At 41.6% G+C, this 14,371-nt stretch overlaps 1 protein-coding gene across 1 annotated transcript; it reads right to left on the reverse strand.

Annotated features, from left to right (window-relative positions):
- Window positions 1–1,246: 1,246 nt before the first annotated feature.
- Window positions 1,247–9,937, reverse strand: LOC112290928 (squamosa promoter-binding-like protein 1). Its single transcript, XM_024537766.3, has 12 exons — window positions 9,678–9,937; window positions 8,335–9,407; window positions 7,129–8,019; window positions 6,031–6,971; window positions 5,805–5,873; window positions 5,437–5,544; window positions 5,108–5,222; window positions 4,268–4,403; window positions 3,692–4,154; window positions 3,280–3,561; window positions 2,646–3,053; window positions 1,247–2,427 (listed from the first exon to the last, which is right to left on the reverse strand). The coding sequence occupies exons 2-12, from the start codon at window positions 8,402–8,404 to the stop codon at window positions 1,978–1,980; spliced, it is 3,933 nt and encodes a 1,310-aa protein (XP_024393534.1). The 5' UTR covers window positions 8,405–9,407; window positions 9,678–9,937; the 3' UTR covers window positions 1,247–1,977.
- Between the last annotated feature and the right edge of the window lie 4,434 nt (window positions 9,938–14,371).

The raw sequence follows: 14,371 nt of genomic DNA on the forward strand, positions 1-14,371 counted from the left end.
TGCACTGTTAATTTATGATTGTGTTGTAATCATAATAGTAGCTAAGATGTATGTATGTATGTATATATATTTTATTTTATGTAATTTTATGGATATTATTAACAAAGCCAAAATTTTAAGCAATCCAAAAAACTACAAAAATTAAGTCCAACTAAATTATATAAGTAACAAGTATTACTAGGATAAAAATGCAAGCCTAGCATGTTTATAATCAAACTCCAAAAAATTCAATTCAATTCAATTCAATTAAATAAAAAGATGATGAAAATATTGAAACAATTTATTCAAAGATCATTGGAAAATATGAATACATCTAATGTCAAAAATATCAAAGCTTCAAGGCCAACATACTAATAGTTCATATTATCTTAGATAAAAAAGTACTTAAAAAAACATATCTTTAGTAGTAGCAAGCTTACCATTAGCACCTTTGAAGTTGTAAAAGCCCAAACAATAGAGTTGATTTTGAATTTGAATAGAATGATAGAATTACTAAAACCATTGTTAATAAGATTTGCATGTTATTACATCAAAAGCAATTAGGTGTTGCTACTTTTTATATCTATTAATATTATATTTTTAAGATTTATTTTTAAGCATTAAGTAGATATTATTTTGAATAAAAAAAGAAACAACACTTCATTATTGCCATTTAAAAAACTAAATTTTAAGAGAAATCTTTCTTGAATAGTCTTAATTTTCTTAGAAATTTCTTGATTCATGAAAATACATCATATTACATTTGTAACATGTAAAGCAAATTGCATATGAACCAACCACACCATGTTGGAAGGTTAACAAGTTCCAAAAATGTGAAACCTAAATGTGGTGTTATCCCTTTTTGCCTAAAAAGAATTATTTTGCTAATTACTTCAGAATGAAAATAACACAGTTGCAATCCTTACGATGAAAGAATTTACCACCATATGAATTTCAAGGTTGTTAAAAAGATCATTATTTTCCAACCGGTTCGTTTCTTGATGATGACATTTCTCAAGGATTTAAACATTGACGAATACGATTCTACACAAACAAGTACTGTAAACACAGGAATTTACAATACTAGATCAAACAATTGTTTTCTTTCCTATCACAGCTTTTAGTCTCTAAATGCATCTTTAATCACTTTTATCAGAAGAATTGCCGGACAATGCTTTCATCCTCTGTTCAGACCTACAGCCTTCAGATTTCCTTCGTTTCATGTTTAGACTTGTAATGTAGACAACATACGTCAATCCAAATAAGATTGTGAAGAAAGTCCGGAAATCCCATTTCCCCCAGATTATGCTTGCGTACCGAATTTTTTTGATGAAATTCACATGTTAATGAAAAACATGTTTGTTTTCATTCGGATTCGCTTGCAAGAAATTGTACTATGAATAATGTTGCTATCTTTACAAAATAATCAGCACCCTTCATGAAGTTCCTCCCTCTGGTTCGAGGGCATGTCTAAAATCTTAACTATTACAGTAGAGGGGTCAATAAACGGCGCTGACTACAGAATACCATCTTGTGCATGAGTTTACATCACAATGCAAGTAAAGAACTCTGCCAACACACTATTTCAGCATAAAATCGTCAAGGAATGCCGCTTGTAACAGAGCGCCCACTGGAACTTCGGCAGCATGTTGATCAGAAACATGGCTTACTGCTCGTGAGGTGATGGTTCCCGACAGCTCAAGTCGTACCCACAGTGTGCTTCAAAAGGACCATGTCACAGGTTCGTCCACCAGAGCTCGCAGAGTAGACGGAAGCAATTCATTGTTAGTCTTACAGAGCCATCCAGTTCACAGTCTTCAAAGATGCCAAAATGGAATGACTATCTCACGAACTGCAAAACTGTCTGCCGAGGAAGGAGGCTATCGAATCATTCAGAAGTATGCGGCTTGGAAAAAGACGAGGCGACTTGCAGCGAATCATCACTCCTTTTCGAAATGCATCGCCTGAGTGAAGGCTACACTAAGACCCCTGTACGGTTTATTCTTTCCCTTGCTCCAACCCCGACCAAGTGAAGAGAGGTAGCACATTCTGAGGTCCCCTCAAAAGCAGGCAAACACATACACATATACATGCGATCCCCATGATGCTAACCAAGAACGGCCTGTACATGGCACCCTTAACGCCACATACATCCCGAGGTAGTCTAGCAAAGTCCACCTCTCTACAAACAGGTGTCTCATCGGACCTGGTAGCTCCAATGCCTTCACTGGCTCGTCTCTGAGACAACTCCATCGCTTGAACAATTGATTCAGCTCTGCGATGATCCCAACCAGCCGCAATATCTATGGCAATGCTGTCCGGATTCTCTATTTTTGCAAGCTTTGCTCTTACAACTTGTACAGACTTCATGTTACCTCCTGCTTTCGCAAGGTCGAGAGGAGTTGCTCCAGAATCATCCTTTTTGTGTAACCAAGCATGCAGAGCATCCTACAAGACAAGTATGAATGATCAGATATAAAAAGCTAACTGAGGTGCTGAAGATGCTGAAATCATTTAAGACTTGGTAGGCATAGGATACCCGAAATTCGTATATAAAGACGAATGCCATTGATTATAGAACAGAAAAAGGAAGAAAAAGTGTTTCCACAACTCAACACAAATCAGATGTTAGCCATATTCCTTTCACTAAAATAATGGTTACTGACCTGAGAAGGACCGGTGGTCAAAGCATCGACAATGTCTTCTGCGCCATGTATACTAGCTGCAATGTGAAGGGGAGTGAGACCCCCAGGTCCTCGCATATCAGGCTTATATATCGAGCTCCATTTCAACCGAAACTCAAGCTTCCGTTTGAAGCTTTCCACGTCTGAATCATTTATTCCAGCGAGGAATGAAGGGGCAAATCCAAGCAATAGCTCTACCATTGGACGTTTTTTATTCCGAACAGCCCGGTGAAGTAAGCTACTCCCTTCTTGTGACATTTCAGAAAGAACCATAAACGTTGCTTCCCAGTCACCAGTTTCAAAAGCAATGTCTAACAGCTTGCGTACTACTGCACACCAGTTACGTTCCACAGAAAAGACCAAAAGCTGCTCGAGCTTAGTGAAAGACGCCTGCCAAATCGAGTAACAGGGACGTGTTAGCAAATGCAGAACTCAACATGGAGAGTGGTTTATGAAACAGCTTTCACGAATGGTTACGAAGTGATGCACAATGCTGAGGAGCATCATCCCATAAAAACCAGAATGTGTAACGTATAAAATAATACAGAACATAAAAGGATTCCCATGACCACAACATGATCTGAAAGGAATAAAAGGGAGGCAGCAGAATCAGTACCTGAGTTGTTGGTAAAGAAAAGTTGAGATTCCCATAATAACTTCTTTGAAAGAACCACCCCAGCTCGTTCAAAAACTGGGTGACATCTTCTTCCTCTGCAAGCCTGGCCAATGCCGTACAATATAAAACAAGAGATGGATCAAGCCCGTATTGCTTAGCACGTATTTCGGCAAATCCGGCAGCCATTTCAATCTCGTCTTCAAGTGTACAAATCTCTGCAGCCACTGGTTTATCTGCAACAATTACTGGTTTCCAGTTCCCTACCAAAGAGTCTTGATCCACCTACACACGATCAAATATTGAATAAATTAATAAAACATATGTTAGGTCCCATCATCACAAGCTGAATATGAACATCTATACACAGCACTCAAAAACAGCCGTGGCCACAACTATTCATGATGTTTCATACCTCAATAAAACACCGACCGAAACCTCCAGCTGGCATTGCGGATGGTAATACGCTGGTATCAAGATCACAAATAGCCTGCGAGCTAAACAAACTTGTACTAACACTACTACGTGAGTAATAATCAAAATTTATGTCGTTATCAGCAACCTCTCCGCCTTCGGCTGAATCCTCCTGTTCGGATGCGTCTGTGTCATTTACTGAAACTCTAGCAACTTCAGATGCTTCAGGAACGGCACTAGAAGATGATGGCCTGTAAGATACATCATCTATAGAGGATTCACCATCTACCAAATCCAGCGACGCATTCTTTTCATATCCACTAACGGTGTCATTTTCTACCAATCGGTCCAATGTATCATCTGTGTCTTCAGTTTCATCAACAGAAGCCACCGACTCAACATCTGAATGATGCTGATGATGAACTTCCGCAGAGAAATACTGTCCTCTGAAAGCGCACAATAACCTGGAAAACAACAAATACATCACAGGGGTTACTACAGCCACAAAGAAAAACATAAATAAAGCGTTAAATAGGGGCAACAAGTACGTGAACCAAGTATGTGAAAACTTCCGCACCTAGTCGCAGCTGTTGTAAGATTAAACCCCTTCACAATCAAACGATTCTGTTGACCAGGGACGACAGCAAGAGGCCGTACTGACAACAAGTAAGGACTTTCAAAGGGATCGGATGTCTTGCACGCTACGATTTCACCTACAGATACAACGAGAAAACACAAATATTATCAGATTGAAAGGAGTAACAAAATATATCAAACTAAAAAACATATCAAAGTAATGACATGTTCAAGAATCTACCCATTAAGTAACAACTTGTCAAACCAAGACTAATCCTACAGGTGGCAGCAATATGCTCCCTTATACGTGACGGAACATTAAAACTGAAGCACCACCTCACCAAACCCCACTCAAGGTAATAGAAATCCTATTTTATATCATATGAAGCACATCTTAGTCTCGAGAGGTATAACTTCTTAAAATCAATCGACGCACGTGTAGATTGTAGAAGTCAACGAGGAAATAATAAATAAATAAAACCAAAAAAATAAACCAGAATTTTCTTTAAATTAAATAGACTAATCAATAAATAAAACCAAAAAAATAAACAAGAATTTTCTTTAAACACGACCTAAACGACATCGCATCACCTTCACAAGCCGTGAATGTTCATGATACCCACAATAGGGTGAAACCTCGCAAAACTTCTTCGAGGTTGAGCGCTTTATGTTAGATTTAAACCAGCAATGACTTGACATGATTCTAAAAATATTTTCAAGGGCAAAGAACTCTGTCCTTCGTGATAACAACCTCCTTATGTGGAATTGGTCTCAGTTTGAAAGACTAGAAACAACCTATCCGCTATAAAATGATATGATGTAATAGCTGACAAACACTCACCGTCTTCAACTAAAACTGTTTGCTGTTCAACTTGCACTAGCATGCGCCCAGTGCACCAAAACTCACAACCAGTGCTAAGAAGTCGCTGTAAACTTCCAGGCAGGTCACTGATCAACTGCAACCAAAAACACGTCAATGATTTAGTAACACTGTTACACATGCCACAATAGTGCATACCTGGTATCTACACCTTCAAACCACAAGAAACTGTTTCGCAAAAAACTTGAGTGGGATAGGAAGGAAAATGAATCTGAACTACTTCAGCCAACTTCTGTCCTTCAGCACTAACACTCCACATGAAGGTGAACCCAGACAATGTAAACGTCTACCTCGGCCCATGCAAACTTGGGCATGGATAAAAAAATTGTTAGAATGATGCAACCAGGCCTGATGAAGCCCTCCATATCTGTGGGTCGGTGTGATAACCATTCATTTATCTGAAACAAGTACACATTGTAAAGTAACCATCAAGAAAGCTTTTCACAGACACATCAAAAGAAACTCTATAAATGTTTATCAACATTAAGCTGCTGTAGAATATTTGAACGAGGGTATTTCCAAGTTCCCACCGACACTGGAAGACCTCTAACCAACTATTCCCAGTGTCTGGAAAGATGCATCAACATAATAATTACGTAATGATTACCAACAAATCAAGAGAGTGGTAGTTATCATGCGAGAATAAACCAACCAGTACCTTACTTCGAAGTCCGTCGGGGAATTGAGTAGGATGTTTATTGAAGAGCTTAAAAGAAATGCGATTGTGCTGATCAACCAAAGCAGCGAAGGTTAGCATCAATCTCCCTTCTACTTAACAACAATCAAGCGTCAGTTAAAGATGTTGCAGAAGCAAAGACAAATACGCGTCAACCATTGTCTACAGTGTCCCCAGCAAATGATGGCATGTATATGAGAAAACCTACCTCGGACTCCCTGTTCGGAGTGCCTGGCGACTGGTGCCCGGAACCTGAACCTGACCCTGACCCTGACCCTGAGCCAGAACCCGAACCCGTTTCTGAGGTGTCACTGCACTGCTCTGATGGAAGAGGCTGTTGTAAGTCTATTGACGGCCTCTGCAAGGGAGGCTGCGACTTTTGCGATTCCAAGAATGGCCGCTTGTGAAAGTGTGAGGCGCCACTCTGCGATGCCTGTCGCTGCATGCCTACTTGGGAATGAACAGTTGCATCATTATCCTCATGCCTGGCAAATCTTTGATGTGGGAAGTTCCTCGTATCGACTGGAGATTGATCAGGATTTCCTCTATGTGCTGTTGGTAATGATGTGCCATACCCATTAGCTGCCAGGTGGTTATCCTGACTAGCTGTTTGGGCTGCCAAACTTTGCTGCAACGAGAGGGCAACACTTGCCAACAATTGCGCAGGGACTACATTCCCAGGCACACTACCAGGAACTCTCACAGAGAGAGGTAGTGAGAACCCAGCTGCTGAAGAGGTGCGCTCATTGTTGACTTGTGGAACTCCATAACTGGCCGATGCGTCCGCATTTAATGCTGCATATGGGGAGGGAACACCATTCATGTTCCCATTAAATCCCACACGATTATACATGTTCTCCTGCGCAATCCGCGCAGCTTGCTTCAGATTATTCTGCAACAGCATTGTAATAGCATCCTGTTGAGGCAGTGTCGCTGGAGGAGCATGTGCAGCAAGCTGGGCTGCGAGAAGTCTAGGATCAATTGGAGGTTGAGCGGGATCAGAGTTGCGAGTTAATTGACTCCACGAAGGTGGAGCTCTTGATAGTCCCTCGAGTGAAGAGTTGGGTAGGTTCAAGTTCCCCGCTTGTCTCAGGCACTGCAAAAGAATATCACGTTCGCTTGTTGCGGCACTTGCTTGATCTAGAGGCCCTGTTGGAGCAACGTTTCAGTGCGACACTCAAGAACATACGACAAGTTTCATCTGCAAGATATTTCATGTTCAACGAAGATAGAAACATTCTCTGTGAAAACGTCCTCAATGACACAGCCAGTAGTAATTGGACGGCAGAAAGGTTTGTTGCAAGACCTTTCAATTGCGAAAGAAGACCTAAAAGAGTCATGATGTCGGTATTATTAACACCCGCTTGATCCTCAACTCTTGGTGCCGGTGCATCAGGTTGTGTTTTCCTCCGTCGCTTGTTGTGACCTGCCAAACGCCTCCTACAGCTTCGTTTGCCTTCATCAAACTGGTCCAGCGCATGAAATCTGCTACACTGCTGGCAGAAGCGCTGCGTCACCCGAGAAACCTGTGCTGTTGATGCTTTCGAGTGCGTCTCGCAAACCTTGTGGCGCCTGTGATAATCTTTAGCTTTGCTAAGATCTGCAGTACAACCATCCACCTGACAGGTAGGAATTTGAGAAGGGGGTGAAGAAGAACGGGGACGCTTCCCAGCCCCATTCTCCACGTATGCATAAGAACTCCCCCCCAACTTCAGACTGAGAGGACCGTCGTCTTCTGGAGAATCATTTCCCCTATTGTAAGGATTCGGTTCATTTGACGGGGGAGACGGGGTATGTCGTCCGAAAAGCGATTGACCCTGTACCTCACTCTCGTCATCATCAATATGGATTACTGGATGATTGGCCTCAGGAGTGCCGGCAGCTCTTATATCCAACTGTAGGCCCAAATCAGCACCTCTGCTTCGGTGCTCATTCTCACCACTTGTAAGATTTTTGGATGATTCAGAACCTGTCCCATCTGGAGCTCTACTAACTCGCTGAGCATTGAGTGTGTAGCCATCTAAACGCCACGAGTTTGCATTCCAGTCATCCCTGTGTATTGCTCTCTCAGCATTATCTGATAAGCCGCAATAATTCCAGTTTGACCCAGTTTGCCCCGTAGACCACGGTAACTCTGAACTACGGTCAACAGCAGACACACCTCTACCATTTGGATGCAACTGTGGAATCCCTCCTCCTGCAACATAAGATAACGAGTACTCTGTAAGAAAAGACCATCCCAAAGATGACATTGTAAATCCTAAAAAGACAGCTCGAGGCATCATATAACATCACACCAACCTTCCTTGGAGTCATGGAAGAAAAGGAGAAGGTATATAAGTGGCGTTTAGAGAAAAAGATCAGCGAGTCAGCGTTAGAAATTTAACAGACTTTCACCCGTGAAATCGTCAAATCTAACACGCCTATGGTAAAGTAAGATGTAATGTGTTGGGTGTAATGCTCGTAAGAAATGCACATGATTAAAATCTCGAAAATACTGAAAGAGGTCAACCTCCAGGAAAGAATTGATGTTGTATGAAGGGGAGACCCTCCACGCTTATCTGCCCCACATGCCGCTCCATTGAAGACTTCAGCAGAAGCAAGTATCTAATACCCTGAAACCTGAAGCGACCAAGTCCTTAGGTCCCAGCAGAAACAAATTCTCAAAAGTGACTACGGAATAGCAAGGACCATTTTCTGTTCTTTCGTGCTCTAAATCTGTTCAAGTACACGTCTAGAAAATTTGCGTATGCTACCTGCGCAGGTAGCACCCTAAAGAAAATCGCAAAAGCTAGCATACACACTGTTATTTCTCCATCTTCCGGCCATGTTCCCCCAAGTAACGAGGTTTACACTCTAGATTATCAGCGCCACCTTCCTTGTGTGGAATTTCACATACACAACAAATTAATCGCCGCCGGATCCTCACCCAAGTAGCCTCGTCCTAAACTGAGGAGAAAGTTCAGCGAAATCACTCCTACCGCACACCCGGTAGCCAAACCCTCGCAGCCAGAAGATCGTCCGCGACTACATCTCACACACTCGCTGCAGACAAACTAAATAAACTCGCAGCTGCGCAGTACACGCGCTTCCGAGGTGTAAGCAGGTATGCAAACCCGGCCGATTCCAACCATAGTCAGCATCCCTACGCCGCTTAACTCGAAATCCGAACCATGGCTCGTGTCTCCCCTGCCCTGTTCCGTCTTGAGATGCTACACGACACCAAAACTTCCTCAAATCCTGTATTTAGTGCGCCATTAACACATTTGCTTCTGCACCAGCGTCACCTGCCCCGGCGCCAGCTGTTCAGCAAGCCCTTTCCCTCCCGCGCCTTTCACTTCCCACACAAAACCCTCACCACAACCTTGCTCCCCGCAAATAAAGTGGATCCAACCCTGATGATCTGCTGTTGTACTTCCTCTTCCTCTCCACCAGGGTCCCGCCACCCCATGCCAAAATTGCTCTCTACCACCCCAAGCACCACTGTAGTGCACGGACACCTGCCCAACTTAGCGTGGAGGACCACCCAACCTCAGAAGTCCCCTCCCCCGCTCAAACCGCGTGTGTCTTTCCCGTCCTCTGATTCTGAAATACCAATACCTCCACCGCATGAAAGAGCCTGCCGCTGCTACAAATTCAAGTGGCTACAACTGAAGAAGAAGATGGGGTCGAAACTTAGAAACAACTACTCATGCATCACAACCCCAAAAAACCAACACCGCCACTACCAACAACAAAGCGCAGGGGGTAGCAAAAACAACAACAGCCCTAGTTCGAATCCATCCCCTTCCCCTCCCTCCCCTTCCCCTCCCTTAAATGACTCGCCCCCGTTCTATGAATCGACAGAAAGCCTACCTGCCACATCTACGCATCAAACGCTTGGACGCCGCACTCACTCACAGAGGGAGAGACACACACAAACACGCACACACACACATCTCCGTGTACGATGATTACTAGACTCTCTCTCTCTAGGAACAGCGTGTCATTCAACACTCTCCACTTTTTTCGAACCCCCCGCCACTGGTGCGGATTCGCGGCGTTGTTGGCGATGGAAGGAAGGGTGCGATGGGCACGCAGTAAGTAGAACAAAGGGGTGGCAGCAATGATGCACCAACGGACTGCGCATCGGGACCAGCTCCACGTCGCCTTTTGGCGGGGCGGGTTGGGCCGGGCCAGGCCAGGCCAGACCAGGGTGGGAGGGGGAGGGGGTTGGGCAGGGTAGGTAAGCCCGGCTCCCTTCCTACCTTCCATGCTGCTTGCTCCTCCTCCGCGGTGGTGGTGGGGGTGGTGAGACAAATGCCCGTTCCCAATCCCATTCCCGTTGCATCCTCCTGTTCCCATTCGCATTCATTTCTTTCCTGATTGCTGCTGCTGCCCTGGTCACGAATCCCGGGGCTTGGCAGGGCAGAGGAGGGAGTAAGTGGGGGCAGGGGACTGACTCCAAAGTGAGTGAGGAGTGAATGAGTGTGTGAGTATACCGGGGCCGGCATGCCACCCGTGCAGCAGCGGCACGGGTGCGGAGACAGGGTCAGGTATAGTGAGCCCCACCACCTTGACCGGAGCGGGCAAGGAGATGGATGGATGGATTTATGGATGGACGGATTCATGGATGGATGGATGGATGGATTTATGAATGGACGGATTCGTGGATGGATGGATGGATGGGTTTATGAATGGACGGATTCGTGGATGGATGGATGGATGTGGTGATCGGAGGGAGAGAGAGGCTCCACCTTCCCTTCCTACCGAACCCGGTGGCCGTGCCCAGTTGTGGTGGCGGAACGCCACACAGAACGCCGCTCGTAACAGAAAATTACAAAATTAACAATCGAATAATTCGTCCTCATCCTCGTCGTAACGCCGAACTTGCATACTTGATTGCTTGCTTGCTTACTTGCTTGCCTCCCTTCGTCGTCTGCGTGTCGCACTCGCCGCGATTTGCTGCAACTCATTGTGGTTTCGCTCCATGCCTGCCACGTTAAAAAACTGCTCACCCAACCCTAATTACCCTCATGGTTTCTTATCCTTGCGTGTTTCCGAAGTTGTCTGTGGAGTTCAGGAGCATGAAAGCATTTCTCATTTGCGATTTGATTTTACATGTCTGTTTATTTGTCATTTATTTCTTTGTTTCTATTGTCGTTGTTTTGTTTCCGAAGTTTTAGGCCATGTAAGCTGCTCCTAAAAAAGTTTTCAAACAAAATATTAAACAACAATTTTAATCTCTGGTACTTGCATCATGTTCAATAGTTACTTATTTTAAAAATTACATATAGTTCAGTGAAACAAAAAAAAACAAAATATTGGTTTTTTTATTATTATTGCATTTGTAACATGAGATAGAAAGAGCTATTATGCATATACTAGTATGGCTTGTGTACTCCAGGTACACCCAACTGCACCCAGGGTACCCAACTGATCAAAGAAAATTATGTTTTCTTCATTTTATTTAAAATCAACTCAAATCATTACATTGGGCTGGTAATTTTGAATCTTTCAAACTGATCTTTTGTTCAGTATACTGTGTAAGGGAGCAAATATGTTATTTGTGTTCTGATTTTGTGATAGAGATGGTTGTTTGATTACACTTGCTTTTATTTTTGCTATGTTTTTAGTAAGAACTGTTTCACTATTTAGAATGACCCATTAAGTTATTAACTATCATATACAAGGATTAGCTTTGCCATCATCACATACAAACAATGTTCTGTTATATATACATGGGAATGTTGAATAGACCCATGTTTATACTAAATCAATGTGTTGAAGAACATTGTAATCATGATGAATGTGGTTGGTTTTCATTGGTTTTGGATCTAATAGTGGAGAAATGAGTTCAATGGTCATTATTTTTGCATGATGGGAGGGTCAATTTAGTAAAAGCTTTGGTCTATACCCTTTTATATTAACCACTGTGGAAGCTCTCCATGCATAAATATTTTTTCTTACCAATTTTGTATGTATATTTTCACATAATATGATTTTTTTACATTATTTTGAAACAAATCATTGTATAAACCTGATATTTTTTACTATTTTTGTAATTTTTTTAAAAATTAAAACTGAAAATCCTTAAAAACATCAACTGTTGTACCTCTCAATCTAAATACAAGCTCAATTTTCAAAAACCAGATTTTCCCTGTTAATATTCAATTCAAAAGTACAGAACATCTATACTAGTTATAATATTCCGCCTACTACAACTTTAAAATATTGATCCAAAGCTAATATCATATATGTCAACATAAAAAGTAAAAAGAAACAAAAATCCAAAAGCAATAAAGCCATGTATGTACGCATACATACATACATATATACGTAATTTCCCTCTGACTGAATATACTTGTAATACAGTAACTTATTTATCGATACCCCTTCCTTATACATTCTCTATTTCCAACATCTTTTTAAATACAACCTATCATCCAAAATGTTGGGTCACAAAAGCAAAACTAAAATTGTAAGATGCGTGCATGAGCATCACATGATATTCTGAATTCCCATCTTAAAATATTATATATCTCAGTATTGGAAACCAAACATAAACAAAGCCTGCACATTTTGTACATAATCTATTCAAAATTCACACTACATTACGTTTCTTCCAATTGATATTATGAACAAATCCTAAGTTCTACACTGAAGGGAAGGGATAAAATAATTAAACGCTTAAATAATGGTGTAGAAAACTCTTAGTCTTTTACTCTTAAAACGGATATTGTACCCTCTTAAACTGAGACTCCACTCCTCCGGAATAAAATAAATACATCCACATGTATACATAAGGACAGAGAGAGATACGGAATCAAAACTGAAAATATGCTTATCTAATTTTAACTAAACAATTAAGTTACTATCAGGAACCTGATTGCGCACGCAAAGTGTTGAAATTAAGAACTCCACATCCATCCAAACGAACGAATGTCGATCACGAGGCATTGACTGACAGTGCAGCCATGTTGACCCAGGATCTCCACTCATATCGCTATCGACCTATTTTAACCCATTAGGTGGTAAATAATTTTCACCACGAGGTAATTTTAGTAAAACAGTTGGGTAACTCCCATGGTCATGGATGGACATCCAGTGGGATAATAGGGGCTAACAGTCCTGCTGGTCCAGTTGTCGTATCCCCAATAGCTCCGATGCGGCTGGTCCACGTCAGCGCAAGTGGGATTTGACGTGGCAGGTCCTGTGGCTCGGCTCTGCAGAGTTGCTTGAGAAACTTCTCCTGCTTTGGAGAGTTGCGATCGAGTCTCATCATCCAGAAGACCGTGCAAACGCGATATTACTTTGTCTCCTGGATAAACCCTAAATCCACTTGTCAATGTTCACTGTCATGACACCCTAAATCCACTTGTCAATGTTCACTGTCATGACACTAGACGCTAAAGCTTGGAGTTCTGCGTGTTTTTTCAATAGAATAGTTGCACATCAATTGCTGGGTATCACCTTTGAATACTTACTGGGTTGTCTATTGTTTGATGACGTTCCCTTAGAAACTCAGTTTGCTATCTTTTTGACTTTATGTTTTGTCAAGATCTTACATGCAGTTTCAATTGTACTCTAAATTTGTATATAAAACAACTCAAGAGATAAACCAATAAAGATAAAAACCATCTTTGATTGGTTGCAAATCTCATTACTTTCATCAAAAGTGAAGCAATAAATCGACTTTTGATCAATGAGAGGAACACTACAAGATCATTAGACTCCCAATTGTAATTTTCAATAAATGTTTTTTTGTGGCCAATGGCATGGGTTTCCACTTGTATATTTATATATTGAAACACATATGCACACAGTCATGTAGAAAAGTACTCTATGGAAAGAAACACTTGTGATGTTAAAAAGTTCAGAATAATTATCCAACTTACTCATGTGTAGGTATGTCAATGTAGCATCTTGATTATTTTGCAAGGGATGGCTGCCAAGGGTTTGGAGAAAAAATTGCATTGAAAATGTCAGAAGCTTCTAGAACTAGGATTGTACAATGAGAGTGCCTGTGCTTTGGTTCCATCTTTCCCCTCCCCTTTAGCAGGGTTCAATCTTTTTAATGGTGGCTTTAAGCATCTGGCTGAAGTCATGCCAATATTATTTCTCTTGTCATGGGGTGGTCTTTGGATCTATGAACAAGCTATTCATTTGCTCAGATCTTTCTGAGAAAAACAAATGAAAACTTTCTTTTTGTGAAAATATTGTTGTTTTTGCTGTTATCCTTTGACTTTACAATTGTTTCTTCAGACATCCTCTGTTGCTCTTTTCAATGAATCCCCATGTGGGAATGACCACTTTTGTGACAAGTTGTCTAAACTTTGTACTCTTTGTAGATGGTTGGGTTGTTCTCATGCCCATTAACAAATACAATAAAAAAATTAAAATTAAAAAAAAATGAGACTGTACCAGAATGGTGGCTGGATATGAATTTATATTTTGAGCAAAGTTGTTTGTTGGAGTTGTACATTCACACACAAATTTTATATGCAAATGTACAACTGTGTGTACATATGACCCATTCCAATGTAGACATCATAAAAAGAACAACAGAG

This window comes from Physcomitrium patens, chromosome 14, assembly GCF_059467195.1.
Source record: "Physcomitrium patens ecotype Gransden chromosome 14, ASM5946719v1, whole genome shotgun sequence".
Classification (NCBI taxonomy): Eukaryota; Viridiplantae; Streptophyta; class Bryopsida; order Funariales; family Funariaceae; genus Physcomitrium; species Physcomitrium patens.